At 32.6% G+C, this 18,802-nt stretch overlaps 1 protein-coding gene and 1 pseudogene across 1 annotated transcript in view; both read right to left on the bottom strand.

Annotated features, from left to right (window-relative positions):
* Nucleotides 1–5,400: 5,400 nt before the first annotated feature.
* Nucleotides 5,401–18,802, bottom strand: part of LOC142644340 (uncharacterized) — a 15,759-nt gene continuing 2,357 nt past the window's right edge. Inside the window, exon 2 of the mRNA XM_075818976.1 lies at nucleotides 5,401–5,517. Coding sequence (XP_075675091.1) covers nucleotides 5,401–5,517 — 117 coding nt within the window. The remainder of the gene's footprint in view (nucleotides 5,518–18,802) is intronic.
* The window catches only part of LOC142644629 (TMV resistance protein N-like), a 22,376-nt pseudogene continuing 14,700 nt past the window's right edge, over nucleotides 11,127–18,802 (bottom strand).

Genomic DNA, 18,802 nt, shown 5'->3' with positions numbered 1-18,802 from the left:
AGACTCCTTATACTCTTTATTTATACATATATAAAAAAAAAAAAAAAAAACCTAATGCAAGTTAGACTTCTAGCCAAATACAATAACACTCTCTCACAGTCCGTACTCTCTCCTATTTAAGAAAACTACTTCTACACTTCCAACACCACTCTGCTGTATAGTCTCTTGCATTGATTTTGGTTCTTGGAGCGCCTTCAAAACAAAAAGGTATGTAAAGTTTTCTTAGTAGGTTTAATGTTAACATACATGAGAGATATTTTGGTCAATTAGAAAAAGTTTGATGAAACATAAAAGGAAAAAGAACTAAAGAATGCATAGTTTGAAGAAAAAAAAATAGTGAATGTGTTAGGCAGAGGCTTTTGGAGATTGTTGTTTTTATTTTTGGAATTCTTTACGTTCATGCGTATGTATGTATTGGGTTTAATTGAATTGGAATTATCTTTGAAACTTTGGGTTTGATTGAGTAATGAAAATAACATAAGAAGTATGTTCCAATATTTGGAGTCTTCTATATATGTGTTGTTGTAGTTTAAACTTGGTATTTGAATTGTTAAATTGTTAATTCACAATTTCATTGTTCATCTATTAATCATGAATAATAATATTTCTATTTGCAATCATCATGATATGGTATCAATGATGTGATCATTCCGAATGTTTTCTTTTAGAGTTTACATAGAGTCTATTTTATGATTAAAAAAATTTACAATTAAAAGACTTTTGAAATTAAATTTAAAAAACAATTATTGGATACGTTGGATCTTAAATGACTTTAATTAAAGTCCATCCTTTATGGCATCATTAAAAAGAAAACTCATATAGATAAGTATTAAGATATTATTTGGAACTATCATAATGGATTAACGTATTACACATGGTACGGATCTAATTGTAACATCCTATGCTATAAAAAAAAAAAAAATGGGCTTATGGTTATCTTCTCTTTGCAAAAATAGTTAAATTCTCATTAATTATGATAGTTCACTTTTAGTTAAAATAGAAACTCTATTAACTAAGTTTTAAGAAAATTAAAATTCTATTTCAAAAAATTTCCAAAACAGTAGATTTTATTTTTATTATTTTAATTATCTATCATAATAATTTTATATTGTAAATGAATAAAATTTATACATTACTTACACTCATTACTCCAATCAATATATCATATCATATCTATACTATTATTTAAGGGGCTTTCCCTATTTGGATCGGATATTTTTTTCCAAAAAATACCCTTGCAACCTAAATTTAAGTAGATATAAAGCTTGAGAATAACATAGTAAAAATTCATCTTTAACTCTCACCTATAACCTTGCCTACAAAATAGGCAATATTTAATTCCCACGTTTAACTCTAAGTATTATTCCACGTTTTCACTTTTTCTTTTCAGTTTCTTTTTTTTTTTTCCTTCCTTAATCAAGACTTAACTTTTTTTTTTCTTTGCATAAAAAAAAAAAAACTAAACTAAACTTTTTTTTTTCAATACCTGGTTTCTCTTAAATCTCATCTCACGTTTGGTTTTTTTTTTTTTTTTTCCTTAAATCTCTTTGTTTTTATTTTGAAGAAAAAAATATACTATAAAGTAGAAATCAATCATATTCAAAAGAAATCCAAAAAATTTCACATACCACATTCAAATTAACTCATGTATGGGCTTATGGTTATCTTCTCTTTGCAAAAATAGTTAAATTCTCATTAATTATGATAGTTCACTTTTAGTTAAAATAGAAACTCTATTAACTAAGTTTTAAGAAAATTAAAATTCTATTTCAAAAAATTTCCAAAACAGTAGATTTTATTTTTATTATTTTAATTATCTATCATAATAATTTTATATTGTAAATGAATAAAATTTATACATTACTTACACTCATTACTCCAATCAATATATCATATCATATCTATACTATTATTTAAGGGGCTTTCCCTATTTGGATCGGATATTTTTTTCCAAAAAATACCCTTGCAACCTAAATTTAAGTAGATATAAAGCTTGAGAATAACATAGTAAAAATTCATCTTTAACTCTCACCTATAACCTTGCCTACAAAATAGGCAATATTTAATTCCCACGTTTAACTCTAAGTATTATTCCACGTTTTCACTTTTTCTTTTCAGTTTCTTTTTTTTTTTTCCTTCCTTAATCAAGACTTAACTTTTTTTTTTCTTTGCATAAAAAAAAAAAAACTAAACTAAACTTTTTTTTTTCAATACCTGGTTTCTCTTAAATCTCATCTCACGTTTGGTTTTTTTTTTTTTTTTTCCTTAAATCTCTTTGTTTTTATTTTGAAGAAAAAAATATACTATAAAGTAGAAATCAATCATATTCAAAAGAAATCCAAAAAATTTCACATACCACATTCAAATTAACTCATGTATGGGCTTATGGTTATCTTCTCTTTGCAAAAATAGTTAAATTCTCATTAATTATGATAGTTCACTTTTAGTTAAAATAGAAACTCTATTAACTAAGTTTTAAGAAAATTAAAATTCTATTTCAAAAAATTTCCAAAACAGTAGATTTTATTTTTATTATTTTAATTATCTATCATAATAATTTTATATTGTAAATGAATAAAATTTATACATTACTTACACTCATTACTCCAATCAATATATCATATCATATCTATACTATTATTTAAGGGGCTTTCCCTATTTGGATCGGATATTTTTTTCCAAAAAATACCCTTGCAACCTAAATTTAAGTAGATATAAAGCTTGAGAATAACATAGTAAAAATTCATCTTTAACTCTCACCTATAACCTTGCCTACAAAATAGGCAATATTTAATTCCCACGTTTAACTCTAAGTATTATTCCACGTTTTCACTTTTTCTTTTCAGTTTCTTTTTTTTTTTTCCTTCCTTAATCAAGACTTAACTTTTTTTTTTCTTTGCATAAAAAAAAAAAAACTAAACTAAACTTTTTTTTTTCAATACCTGGTTTCTCTTAAATCTCATCTCACGTTTGGTTTTTTTTTTTTTTTTTCCTTAAATCTCTTTGTTTTTATTTTGAAGAAAAAAATATACTATAAAGTAGAAATCAATCATATTCAAAAGAAATCCAAAAAATTTCACATACCACATTCAAATTAACTCATGTATGGTTTTTTTTTCCTTAAATCTCTTTGATTTTATTTTGAAGAAAAAAAAATACTAAAAAGTAGAAATCAATCATATCCAAAAAAATTAATCCAAAAAATTTCAAATACCACATTCAAACCCACGTTCAACTTCTATCAAAAAAAAGAAAAAAAAAAAAAACCTTTTCCCTAAAAAAAACCCACTTTCAAATTTATCCAAAAAAAAAAACTCTACTTTCAAATATTTAACAAAACTTTTAAATAACTACAGCTAAATTCAAAAACTGAAGTTAAACACAACTTTATAAAATTTTAAAATTCAAGTTTATCCTAAAAAAACCCTACTTTCAAATATTTAACAAAACTTTTGGATAACTACAACTAAAAAAACTGAAGTTAAAACTTGAGGATAAAAAAACAAATTCATAAAATTTTATATACCACGTCCAAAGTCCAAACCCAATCCACGTTCATGTTTTTATACAATTATATATATATATATATATATGTTCCAAAATACCCCTACAATCTACATTTAAGCAAGGGCAACTCGGTAAAAATATATCTTTAACTCCCATTAAAATATTGCCTGCAAAACAGGACCACTCTCCTAATAGTTTTCAAATTACTTTATCCATTTATTAAAAAAAAAATTAAAACAAATATACGTTTATTTGTAAAAATACATTTGCTGGTTTAAAAAAAAATGTCTCGTTATTTCAAAAATGTGCCGTTAAAATACTATCTACAAAATAGGACCACATTCCCATTACTCAAAAAAATGTCAAACTCTTCCTCTGATGGCTCTAACTCCCCACAGCACTCCTCAAGCTCTTTTGAGAGTGCTTTAAGTGAGCATACTTCTTCCCCACCACCAAGCCCTATGTATCCTCCTCTTCCTTTTCCCATTCACCCTCTGCCTCCTCAAGTCTTCATTCCTGAGGAGGTTGCTTCTTTGAATAGAGTGACGAAGATGAGGAGAACTCTGAAGACCTTCGATTGAGAGACCAAAGAGGAAGCTGAGGAGGCAGCAACTGCTACATTCTTGAATGCACCTACTCACAGTAGGAGAAGGCAAAGGCTTGGTCATTCAAGCTCAGAGTCTAGTGCTTCAAGGCTCTCTGACTCCCAGGAGGCAGACTCTTCTGACAGCTTTTCTAAGGGCTCCTCTAATGGCTCCGACTTGGGGGATGATGAAGGCGAGGAGGAGGAAGAAGAGGATGATGAGGAGGAGGAGGAGGAGATGGAGTACTTGGCTCCGAATTATCCCCAAGAAGACTCTGGGGATGACACAAATGCCTATGTGCCAAGGTCTCCTTAAGTTGCTCACCGTTGAACCTGCAGTTGTTTCTCTTTTTATTTTTATTTTTTATTGTTGTTGTTTTCTTTATTTAGTTTTATTTTGTTTAGCCAATCTTTTGGCTTAAGTTGTAAAAAAAAAAAAAAAAAAAAAAATTATCTTTCTTATTTTGGGATATAAATTTTTGTGTTCTTTTGTAATTAGAAAAGAGGTGATAGGCCATAAGGGCCAAATCATGTAAATCCCTCTTTTCTGTTTTGTAAAAAGGAAAACTTTTAGACACAAAAATATAAAAAAGAAAGAAAGTTACTTACTATATGTTTATTGTCTTTCTTTAATGTTGTATTATATGTTTATTTCATCATATATCAAATTCTTGCACAACTTCATTCTAACTTGAAAAACCTAAGTGATTCCAACCAAAACAAAAAAATATATGTATGAATTTCAAAAAATATATGCTGCAAACAAAAGTTATCTGCAAAGCAACAACTACAGCCGAACTGAAAACATAAAATTAAGACCTATAAATTACAATTTGACACAAACCAAGACAAAAATATTATATTACCCATTGAAATGTCTTAAAAAGACACAAACAAATTGCCCGCTATATGAAAAAAAATCATTAGTGTAAGCATATATCATATACACTTAAATAAAAAAAATCTTCAAGACAAAGTAAGGCTAGAGTCATATTTATTTCATTTGTTTTTTGAGTCAGTTTCAAATTGCTAACCTTGATATAAAACTTAGATTAAAAAAAAAAAGTTGAAGTCACATATATAAGACAGATAAGTTTTCATTAAGCAATATCCATCAAGGTTTGCAACAAATTCAGGAAATTTCATTCAAATTGAAGCAAGAGCCATCCAAAATTACAATGAAAGAAGTCCACAACTCATAGAGATAAACAGCAATACAGAAACCCTAGTGAGTGGGCAGAGATTAACAAAATAAAAATAAAAAAACGGAGGAAAGTAGCAAGCCTATTGACATCATAAAGATTGACTATTCAATCACGGCTCCCTAATGTAAGGAACGACTGGATATCTGCAGCTTCTTCAAAATTAGCCTCCTTTTTACTTGATAAGCTAAAGCTCAATGAAAGGATCTTTGCATCATGAGAACCCTACCAAAATTTCCAAAATTTTAATATTTTAAAATGCATAGGACCTAAATGCTTGTCAAAAAGCATAACTTGAAAGGAATATTTTTATTGAATGCATTTTCCTGAAAGCATGAATAATCAAAAGTTTGTAGGTAATAGATATGAAGGTTTCCCCGCACTGAGGTGCTTGCAAAGATTGAGAAAATTTTAAAAATTTCTTACTAGCTATGTTGTCACGAAACATTCTCTGATTAGATAAAATCAAGAAATCCAAAAAACCTAAAATCAAAATTCTAAGAAGGAGTGGAAAAATTAAGAACCAATTGGAACCTAAATATCTAACAAAAATGAAAACCCAAAGAGTAAGAGAGAAAAACCTAAATGGCCAGTGCTCCAAAGAGAGAGAAAAACGAGAAAAGAATTACCTATGAAAGAGGAGATTGGTGGTGAATCAACAGCAAAACCAATTTTCCAAATCAAACCCCCCCCCCTCAAAAAAAAACCATGAACGCGGATATTAGAAAATAGGGAAAGGCTTAGTGATTTCTGTAATCCAAAATAGGGGGAAAAAATCAAAAAAATTGAGAAAACAAACATTTTCATAGAGGACCCAAAAGCCCGAAACAAAAAGAAATCAAAACCAAAATCAAATCTAAACCTATCCAACAAAAAAAACTCAATAAAAAGTAATATTTCGTAGCCAAATTTGAAAAAAAAAAATGGAGAAAAACGTACCAAAGCCAATTACGACAATCTAATGGTGACAACTATATAGCCTAACAGTGTTAATACCCAAAGATTTTTCTTTCTCTATGTGCTTGCAGCAGTGCTCCAAGTCTGGCGAGGGAACGAAAAACTCTCTCCTTCTCTCTCTGTATCCTTTTTTTTTTAGTATTGCAAGCCTTTTAATTGTATTTTGACTGATTATTTTTCTTTTTATACTGAGAGGCTATCACATGGTGCATTAACGTTGTGAAACAATATAATTTATCGCTTTTTAATTGTGAACGTGGCAGAAATTTAGATGGGCAATTTTCCTACATGGCAGCACTTTCTTAATTGCAGGCAAAGGCTTTTGCTTTTTTATATAGAATATGATATAATATGATATATATATATATATACATATATATATATATATATATATATATATATATATATATAATTGGTTGATTGATTAATTGTAAGGCTATTTTCCATCCATGTCTTCTTGTCTGAAAACTTAATCAAGGTAATGATAATTTAATGTCATTTCACATAGTCCTTGATATAATGGCTAGATTCTAAAAGGAGAAGAAAAACAATCCAAATATAGATTTAAATGATTCACAACACTCAAGCCAATATGCTTTAACACAAATTACACTTTTTCATCCCACAAGATAAGTCGAGGACCCACTAAGTGCATGTACAACTTTCTAATAAAAAAATTGACAAAGTTTAGCTACAAAAATTGGATGTAGTCTAAGGCTATAACTTTACTAAATTTCTTTTTATTAGAGGTGAATTTTGACAAATCTACCATTGGATTATATCTTCTTCTTATATCCTTCATACTTACAAATTTGAAGAAAATTAAAGATCAATAGCTATGTCATCAATAAATTGTTTAAATTGAAAGTTTTTGTTGTTTAAATTGAAAATTTTTGTATTTTAAAATTATGCATAAAATATACGCTCATAGTTCGTATAGTAAATAATATCCGATTGACACAATATTTAGCATATGTATTAAGAACATAAAGAACATGGAATTCAACAGTTAGATTTTCAAGATATGTAATAATGTTTATCCTAAAAAAATTACATCATTTAAATATAAGCAATGAAACATTTGAATGTCTCATGGATTCATAATCACTATATAGTGTTTTACAATGCACACGCAACTCCAAAAGCAAGAACTAAATCACTCATGAATGAAAAGAGAAAAAGCTCATCAATTAGAAACATAAATTGATATATTTTTTTAAAAAATTCGAAGAGAGAAGCATAGAAGACCCTCCAAGTGCATTGAAATTCCAGCTTGACGATTTCCGAAAACTATACCAACCCACACTTTGTTTCCATATATTTGAAAAATCAATCAATTGATCCATATTCTCTAGCAAGAAGTACATGAAAATCCCAAAACTGACTAATCTCATACTATAATTGATCCAAACATCTTTTTCTCCAAATAAAATACCCATTAAATCTCCTGGTACCACCAATCATCACTTTAGTTGCTACAAGATAAATTCCCCATAATGTAGTTCCCAATTAAAGACTTTCAGCATTACCTTCTGGAACTCCTGGCAGTTAATTGGGTTATACATAAATTTATGTGCAAAGGATCAACAAGAGATAAATGACCCATATTAATAGCTTTTGAAAGAACAAACTAGTAATAATCATATGAAAAATGATGAAAAATCTATAATTTATAAAGTCCAGTTACACTGTCCACACCATCTAAAAAAACATTACAAAAAATTTGAGAGCTATCTCGATGCAATGGATAACACAATAACTTGAATAATAAAGCATGTGCACTTTTGGTTTGCTTTTAAACGATCACAAATGCATATATACTAGGTAGCCTTGGGTAATATATCACAATTGTAAGAACATCTGAACTAGCCATATTGACTTAAACAATGCCTAGGAATTTACCTAGCAACCCCTTGTCGGAAAAATGCATGGAAAATACAAATTTGTATCTCATGCAAACATGCGCAGCAAAAAAAAAAATTAACAGATCTACTTCATTTGCAATTGATAACATGTACTATGTAAGTTTCAAAATTAGAAAACAATAAAGCATAGCTTGGCTCGATGAAATTCAAATCCGAAAATCAGAAGCACTTGGGAATACTTTTAATCTTCACTCCAATTCCACTTAATGCCCAAGATATGTGGTCTCTCAATCAGTTTCCATCAAAGAGAGAATAGAAGAGTGTCCAACACTCATATACAAATCATTTCATTCCGTGTATGAAAACACTTATGAAAAGGTCTCATGAAAACCTTTCTACTATATTATCAAATTCTATATGTTTCTCTCCTTATATATAACTGATTATCTAATTGGGCTAACCTTTTTGGGCCAATCCAATTGGGCTCTTATGTGTGGCTTGGAGTGGGACCAAAATGGACCAATAAGACACTAGCTCTAATGGGTCTTGGGCTTTTCTGTCAACTCTTGACAAGTCCAAAGTTACCATTAACTATATTTAATACCACTATATAAATATAGTTACACTCTAAGTCTTATTTATAAATTATATCTCAAGACTTTATTGTACATGCAACCCCTTCATAAAATATTCGTAGTAATACAAAGTCATGGATGTAAATTGTCACTTTGTAAATTACTACATCTTAATCCTTGAGTACCCAGTTTAATCCTTTAAGTTATTCATTATATATTTATGAAATCCAATTCCATAAATATATACTTTAGCAACTCCTTACTAAAGTGGTTGGGTCCAACTCTCTGAATAACCAAACTCATTAAACTTATCTCAAGGGAATATTTTGTATCTTCGTTAAGAGACTATGAATTCCGCCTTGAGAATATATTTTCCATCAACACTAAATGTGGCTGCCCAACATACTAAGGTTTTGATCGTAACTAATAGATCTCACTCCTGATATATCAAAGCAACCTACATCTCATGATTAGGTCCATTATTCTCTCAGGATTTAGAGTTGATGTAAATAGAGGTCGTGAGATTTATTGTTCATTTGACAGTTGTTAGGAGAATAATAAATCTCACAGCGGTCCAGTCTAATATGTCTTAACTCTTAAAACATATCAACATACCAACTAGAAATCTCCATTTCCATGATCAAGACAAATTATCTTAGTTGATATGTTATAGTCTTCGCAGATGAAATGCTCAATTTCATCACCGACTACGAACTAAACTACTGAGTTTACAAAGAACTTGTGATTTATATCTTCTGTGACTTTTCACAGAAATCACATACTATGCATCTCATGGACTAAGATAATGTCTCATTAGTTTATTTATAAATAGTTTTATATAATTAAACAATTTAATTATTTATGACATGCCTATAAATTGGATTTTAGGGCATAAACCCCAACACCTCTCATCTGGGGATTCATTGAGCATTTATACAGCTAAAAGAATACTACTTTGAACTGCTTTTCACATCCATCTCAAAACTATCATTGTTCCTCGACAACTGGACTTGTTCGAGCTTTTCCAAAACCTCATAATAAATATTCTAAATACCAAAGTTGCATTAAAATTAGAAATGTAGAGAGTTGATATGATGCTCATGATAAAAATAAGAAATAGTTAACATATATGTTAACAATATACTTATGGCAGCTCTAACTCTATTTTCTCTTGGAAGGACATTTGGTATGCAAAGGTTCCCAAACGGATGGCTTTTTTTTCTTTCTTTTTTTGTTGGACAGTAGCTCATGATTGCATTCTTACTTTGGATAATCTCATGCTTAAGGGTTGTTCTTTGGCAAATCGGTATTGCATGTGCTGTTGCAATGGGGAATCTATGGATCATTTGTTCCTTCATTATCCTGTAGTGCACTCCTTAAGGGTGCTTACGCTCTAGACTTTTCGTATTTAGTGGGTCTTGCCTAGCTCGATGGCAGAGTTATCATTTTGTTGGAATCACTGGCTTAGGAATCATAATTAAAATATTTGGTATTTCATTCCAAACTGTTTGATATGGACTATTTGGATAGAACATAATCATCGTTCTTTTGAAGATTTTGAGAAGTCGTTGGTTGAGTTAAATGACTTGTGTCAACGTAGTCTTTTTAAATGGTGGTCAGTGCTGGGCTTTTATAGATTGTTCTTCTCTTTTATAGTTTTTTTTCTTCTATTACCTTGGCCTCAATTTCTCTTCTCTTTGTTTTTTGTTTGTGCTTTTCCATGTTCATCCTCATGAACAGTGTATGTTTCTTTCTTGTTTTTCCATCAATAATAGTATTCTTATTACCTATAAAAAATAAAAATAAAAAATAGTCAACATGTGTCAAATATATATTTATTTATTTCCACCCATATCCAACGAGTCTTGAACCTACTGTCTCAATCTCCACCTTACTATTTCAAATATATTTAGTTTTTTTTTTTTTTTTTTAAGTAATCAAGATTATATTGCAAATGGAAGGAATTGCACTATGTTCACAATGATGAGCATAAATCACCATGAAGAAGTTCATGCAAATCAAATAGAAGATCTAAGAGAAAATAAAAAATAAAAAATGGAAGTACAATTAGTAAAACTCCATGCTTGAGATCATTCAAACAAAGTACGAAGTAGCAAGCACTTCAATTTCTCAATAGATATCATGCACTCCTCAAAAATCCGGTTGTTACACTCATTCGACAATAACCACATCATGGACACCACTACCAAGTTCCATACATTTGGAAATTACTTTGACATAATATAAACTTTTTTTACTAAAAAATAATATATATATATATATATATATATATATATATATATATATATATATATATATATATATATATATAAACAACTACACGGTTCATGACATCCCATTGAAAGATAGGGGCTACAGACCCATTCAACCAATGCACTTAGATAATCTCAGTAAACTGCCATCTTTTCCCCAAAATACTGACTCAAGAAATTGCTCCCATCACATGAGTTTCTAATAATGAAATATCAAATGGAGCTAAACCTTTATCTTTACATCTTCATACATGCCTCATATAATACATAGAACCGTACAAAGCATCCAACAATAATTTTATTTACCAATTTCTCTATAGGTTTTACAGGTTTTACACCAACATATAGACATATCATGAAAAGTGGGAGAGATCCACTCCTCCAATATATGATCATGTGCTATACTTCCAAGAAATCTGCTGATAAGTACATCAGATGCTTTAAATGCAGTGTCCACTTCCATGTGTTTGCTGCATCCCTACAAATAGAAGAAAGGTAAGCACTATGACTTTGGACATTAGAAGCTAGCATTAACACTTATTCCTTCATGCACTACCTTTGTTTCTATGTATTAAAATAGCCCAAAGAGTGTTGGCAAAGATGACAATGAAGTGATTGCACTGGTCCTGTGACTGATACACTCTTTCCAGCCAAGAAGATACTTAATTTAGACCTGACTTTGGCTCTAGGAACTAAGTTCTAATGGAGTGGTGATATGAACCACAATGCACGAGCTAAGTCATTGGCAATAGATAGGTCGTCTAGGCATTCCTCTTCTGTAGCACATAAAAGGGCAAGAAACATCAATAATGAGATTCCTAATTGCTAACTCCCTTCTCACTAAAAAAAACCATCATTTAAGAACACAGGAAATATAATGGCTTTGAAAGGGAGTTAAATCTTTCATAGGGAAGCCTACATCTAAGAACTATATCTCTGAATTATGCTCCTTCCATCTAAGTATTTATTATGGAGAAGCCAATAGGCTCTCTTGATCGTACATAGACCTGACTGATCATATTAGTTTCCCAGTTATAATATTATATTCCAATGGCAACATGACTCGAAACTACTTTGAGGATTTAGTTTGAGCTTTAGAGAATGCTATATCAGATGCGAGCAGAGGAACCTAAAAGAAAGAAAGATCATTTTTAAGCACGAAAATGAACTAAAGGGACGAACAACTTTTATCTGCAAGTACAGTTGCAATCATAACAATGATGAAGTTGTAGCCCTGTCCATCCTTCATTAATTCAAATATTTCTAATTAACAAAAAAGTAACGAGTAAATAGAAGCATGTGATTTTATATTACAACTAATCATATATAAATAAAATTCTTCCACGAATCCTAATCAAAGGTTTTTGGACAGCATATATTAAATAATCAATCACGAATCTTAGGGGTTGAAGGGATACTCTAGTGGTTCCAACACCTCTTACAATGACTAGTATTGGGGTTCCAACCCCCTCCCCAATTTACATAGGGAAAAAAAACCATAACTACTATGATTAGGAAACATATTCTAATACATATTAAAGCAAACAAAATAAACTAAATAAATGAACAAGCCAATCTTTAACTCCTTATCTTAATTAAACACTTGTTATTGGGTTTGCTACCTGAGTAGTCTTATGAACAGACTCCATAATCTCAATTCTTCTCAACTGCAAATACCTTCCTTTGGCAGCCCATTCCAAATTTAGAGCTTTTAGAACCTCTAAAATTATTGTTTAGCTCTTTGAATATCCCATTCCAAACTCTTTTCAAGTGCAAATCACTTGGTATTAAACTAAACCAAAATCTCAACAAACACCTGTTTCTTTTTTGTCAACTAAGCTAACCAAAGAACGTCATTTTGATTAAAAATCAACTCATTTTCTTAATATGTGAGCGGAAAATTTTATATAATTTTTAGAACATTAAGAGCAAGGTGCACTTTCAAAGATGCCTTTCCAAATGTAATTAAATGAATTACCTACCTTTTTAATGTAGAGTACCTCTTGATTACCTTGACATAGGTTCTAGTCCTTTAATGACTTCTCTACAATCCACATTCCTTGACAAAAAGGCCCAAATAAAGGTTTGAAACAATTAATTTGTATATAAACTATTTAAATCTCTAAATCATAAGTGATAGCAAATAATAAAAAAAAATTTTGTATGTGCCATCGTAGAAGAGTCTACTATTTACCTCCCATCTTAGCTTTTGAAGCGGAAACTAGGTATCAAATATATATATATATATATATATATATAATGTATTTTTTAAGCAATTGAATGAAAAGGGAAATTGGTTTAAGACATTTTCAAAGAAAACAAGAGAGTTCAATACTACTGAGCTATTATGAAAAGGTAGCACTTTAACTCATCAACCTTGTACCATCCTCCCATCCAAGAATATTCACCAAAACATCGATCACTAAAGTAGGAGATCCACAAAATAACACTCCCATGGTATTGCCTCAGAGATTTTGAATTCATGCAAACACTTCAAACATAAAAAGTAAAAAGAAACAACAAAGATAAACCTTCAGACTAATAGGACCTCTCAACATTTTACCATACTAACCATTACAAGATTTAGCTTGGCTGGAAAGATCTAAAGCATTTTCATCTCTAAGAGTTGAACTTGAAAAACCTAAATCTGTTTTTCAGTAAATTTAATATCTTAATGATAAGCAGAAAGAAAATATACAATTGAGCCCCAAATAGGGGGAAAAAAAGGATAGGATTGCATAGCGCATAGAAACTTCTCAAATGTTGCATATTCTTACGTTTTCCATCAAATCTAGAAGTTCTAAATAATTGAACTACATTAAAGAAAAAAAAAAGCACTAAATGGAAAAATGCAAAACCATATGAGCAATGCAATCTAAAAAAAAAAGTTACTTTAGTTAGAACATTAACTGCAGGCTGCAACAGAATTCAGGTTTAAATTCACACTTTCTTTGTAGTTTGTTCTTTATTTGGCAATGTAGAAAATAAGTATGCAAAAATGGTCAAGGTCCTCAAGTAAAATCACAGATTTTTTTTTTTTTTAATGAACAGTTGAATTTATTAAAGAAACAAACTAGACAAACAACAAACACCAGTACCTAAAAGCTGTAACACCTAACAACAAAAACAGAGCAAGCAGGAAACTAAATAAAAGTTGTAACTAAATGTAGACGACTAAATTTCTTAGTTCGAAATAAATCAAACAAGTAAAATAGTTTCACAAATACGAATTTGTATTGATAAATATGTGGTACAATTCTCTGTAATTACAAAAGAGTGATCCTCTAATTCGATCTCCTTGAAAGATTTATTGATTGGAATTGTGGTAATGTGATTTTGAATTGAACATAAGATATTCTTCAATTTAGCTGAGGAATAGATCGAAGATCTTTGAAACGGAATTACAATGAATCTCTGGCTATAAACTTGTTAGAAATTCTTTGTTCTTCGTGTTCTTCGTGTGTTCTTCGTGTTTGAAGGTTTGTGGTGGAAATTTTTCGGTGCTTTAGAGGCTTGATTCCGTAGAGCTTCGTTGATTTATGGTTTGTTGAGGTTTCTGGAGGCTTTTGAGCTTAATTCCAGTGAACTTTGAGATCTGGACGAGTAGTTTGGATGATTTTGCTTCGAATGTTGTCTGTACTCGAGGTTGAAGTTCTTGAAATTCTTGAAGGCTTTGGAGTTTGATTCCGGTAGAGCTTCTGGATTTCTGAACTCAAGATATCTTCTTCCTTTTCTTTGTCCTCCTAAATGTCTTAGGAAGGCTTCTATTTATAGGAGTTTAGGGGTGGGTGAGCGACACGTGGCGGAGTCTGATTGGTGACACTTGTCACAGCCTGATTGGTCCGCTTATGTCATCGCTTACACGTGCTGGATTGCTTGTGTCATCGCTTACACGTGCAGGGCTGCTTGTGTCATCGCTTACGCATGCTGATGCAGTTTCATGCCTTTATTTCAATGACACTTGACAAATTTCTATTGGAATCTAAATAGTGATGGCAAAACCTAGCAGCAATACGTGGCACTTTGTAATTGGTTGTATTTTGTGGACTTGGTAGCATGGTGTGTCAGCTTGTGATAGGTCGGGAATTCCCCCTCTCTACAAATGCCCCTTCGAGACTCGTTCATGCACACAGTTTTGGAGTGTGGTGAATGAATGAGTCTTGAAAGAAAATGGATCTTTTTATACTTGACTCTTCTAGTGAAATAGTTGAAGGTGGTGGAGCTTTTAACAGGATGAAGTAATTGCAGAAGAGTAGACCCACCCATATGAAAGGTTTTGATGAGACCGAGAAGGGGTCTGCGAGTATTTGAATGTACTCGTGTGACCGAGCTTTCTCAGCAAAGGTTAAGTAAAAGTAATTTTAGAAAAGTATTTTGGATCGTTGGTGGTGATCACAGGGTGTTGAAGATGGAGAAGAGGTGAGAATGTTGGCTAGGTACAGCATGCAGAGCTCTGGAGCTAGCCTTTTATTTTTAAGGACTTCTGGTGAAGTTATATCTGAAGGGTATACTTCGGATCACAGAGAGAACATGTGGGAGTGTGGTTGAATGTGCTTCTGTTATCGCATCACTCTGGTTAAGTTGAGGTAATTTTAGAAGGGATACTGGGCATGTTGTTGTTGATGGTGAAAAAGATGGTGATGAAGCAAAGTGAATGGGTGAGGCATACGACACTATGGCCCTGACCCTGCATGTTGGGGACTCTCTGGCGTAGATGTCTCTGGGAAGTACACCTTCAGATATGGGACTGGCTGCATGCTGAATGAAGTCCGACGGCAAGTTGTTGAATGCGCATGTGTGACTGGACCATACTGGCGGACATTAAGTTGAAGTAATTTCAGAAGTATATTTTCTGAAATTCTTCAAGCTGATCTTAAGTTGGAGTAATTCCAGAAAGTGTGCTTTGTGGTACCAGCAATGATGACCTTTGGACCCCATGCTGGTGGAAACATGGAATGAGGCTTTGGTGACCCTTCACCGACACCAAAGGCTAATTTCTGATGAGCTGGTACCTTGGAGGTCATCACAAGTGTTGGATGGGAGACAATTTGTAGGATACCCCAACACTTTTTACCATCTTCACCTGATGCAACTTTGTTGGGAAAACACAACAAATGAAAGATGGAGCTAACTTGTGATCCTGGTTTTAGAAACCAGCCAAGCTGCTGTTTGTTCCGAACCACTGCTTCTAATGGGAGATCAAACAGTTGAAGAGAGACTACGAAAGCCCTGTTTTTAGGAACAGGTGTCTCTGCTGGACTTGGATTTCCTGGCTAACCAATTCCACAGAGGCATGGAAGGTCGATACAGACCTTGTTATGAATAACTTTATGAACAAACGTGGTCATTATGTGAGAAAACAAAATTTGTTTGAATCCTAAAACAGTGATGATGTTGTGAGAAGGGTTACTACTGAACCATGAAGGGGTTGATTTCAAACTAATCATGAAGCGATCTTGGTTGCTAGGTATTGAGAATGACGAGGCCATAGTGAGAACTGGCTGTGAGAAAGAGGATTTGGAAATTTGAAAGAAGCAAATCTTCATTTCATGACTCAGTGTACGTGTTTTTTTTTTTCTTGATGGATTTAGCGGATCCGGCCCTTCTATTTATAGTGAAGAGATGAAAAACGGTAGTTAGGTAGTTAAGAACGACGGATGAGACTTTTTGGTGGGAACAGTGGATGAGAATGGTAGGCGCCGAATGGGAACGTCAGGTTGGAGACTGGTAGGCACCGACAAAAATAATAGGCTGAAGTAGTGACCCAATGTAATTTCAATTTTGAGACATACTTGTGAGAGTTCGTCTGTTTTTGAAAGGGGAGCCTTGATTAAGTCTGGAGGATAATTTTGAGGGAATCCAAACCAAATGGATGGATCTCAAATTCTGATCTTGAGAGCTTAAATTTTGGACACCGCTAGTACTTTGGAGAAGCGAATGTAGTTTCTAAGTTCAAAACAAATACCTAGATTTCAAAATCAAAATCTTTGCGAAAACCTGATAGGACAAGTTTTGCTTGAACATCTTGATCTTCGATCAAAGTTTATATCAAAACCACTAGTTGTAGAATCACATTATTTGAGCAATTTTGGATTCTCAAATAAATAAATAGACCCCAAAATTGGAAAGTACACGAAAAATTGAGCAAGACAGGTCAATCTTAAAAATTTTGACTTTTGGTCAAAATTTGTGTAAAAGTCTTAGAAATTGGACTGTTGTGCAATTTTCGAGTCTCGGTTGAAGAAACAGACCCCAAAATTGGAAAGTACGCAAAAAATTGAGTGGGACAGGTCCGTTTTGAAAATTTTGACTTTTTGGTCAAAGTAAAATTTTTTTTTTTCAGGCGGTCCGGATCCGGGTCGGTTTTTCGGGTCAAACCGGTTTGATGACGTCATCCGTGACGTCATCAGATTGCACCTAGCGCATGTGGCGCGTGTGGGAAGATAATCCGGCGCGTGTAGGCGCGTGGAAACGAAGGTCCGGCGCGTGTAGGCGCATGGAGGATGATGGTGGCGCGTGGGAGCGCATGTTCCTTCGTCGGAGCTTCTGGCGGCGCGTGGCTTGGCCTTTGAACCTAAAATTTTTAGGTTTTGTAGATCTAAGGCCGTTGAAGAGCCCTGTGTGGTCAGTTTTGTGAAATTGTGCACAGATTTGCACAGTTTTGAGTGAGAAACCCACGGGTCACTTGAGAATTTGTGGCCGTGTGTGGCGGCGCGTGGCCGGGTATCTGGGCCTGAAATTTTCAGGTTTGGTGGATCGAAGGCTGTAGAAGAATCCTGTGGTGTCAGTTTTGTGAAATAAGGTCTGGATTTTCACAAATTTGGATGAGAAAGTTGTGGGTCTTTGTTGGACTTATGGCTTTTTTTGGTCTAATTTTGTGGTGGCCGCCCTGACAGGATGCAAAAATTCTGGTGGCCGCCCTGATAGGATGAAGAAATTCTGGTGGCTGCTGAATGTTGATTCTTTGGGTCATCTTTGTCAGAGAACTTTGAAAATTTGGAAGATAAGCAAGCATTGTTGGACTCCTCCTTATTTGTTTGAAGTCCTCCGAAGATTTTTATAGCCTCCTGTCAAAAGATTTGAAAATTTGGAAGAGAAGCGTTGATTGTTGAACTTTGTTACTTCTCCCTTTTTTTTTTTTTGTTCATCTCAAAAATTTTCTATATAAAGCCATACGGGCATGCATACATTTATTCAAAGCATAATCTTCTGAATACAAGTGTAGAGATTTTTTTTTTATAATTAATTATTTATTTGTTATTATTATTAAATTTTTCACTTATTTTTCTTTTTCTTTTTCTTTTGTCCTTTGTTTAGACATGCAATGGGATTTTCTTCTGACATTTTTTTTCGTTGTTGCTTGTTTTTTTCAGCTCAACACTTCATTTGCATCGAAGCTGGGCCAATAGTTCATCTATATTGAAGTCGTGCCGACATCCATCTTTGTCATGCAGTTGTGTCAACACTCCATTTGCACAAAAGCCATGCCAACATTCATCTTTGCCATGAAGCTACGTCAACATTTCATTTGCATCGAAGCTGGGCCAACAGTTCATCTATATTGAAGTCGTGCCGACATCCATCTTTGTCATGCATTCGTGTCAACACTCCATTTGCACAGAAGCCATTCCAACATTCATCTTTGCCATGAAGCTACGTCAACACTTCATTCGCATCGAAGCTGGGCCAACATTTATCTTTGCCATGAAGCTACGTCAACATTTCATTTGCACAAAAGCCATGTCAACATTCATCTTTGCCATAAAGCTACGTCAACACTTCATTTGCACAGAAGCCATGCCAACATTCATCTTTGCCATAAAGCTACGTCAACACTTCA

The sequence above is a fragment of the Castanea sativa genome, chromosome 7 (assembly GCF_040712315.1).
Source record: "Castanea sativa cultivar Marrone di Chiusa Pesio chromosome 7, ASM4071231v1".
NCBI lineage: Eukaryota > Viridiplantae > Streptophyta > Magnoliopsida > Fagales > Fagaceae > Castanea > Castanea sativa.
This window is presented reverse-complemented; position numbering and strand designations above follow the sequence as displayed.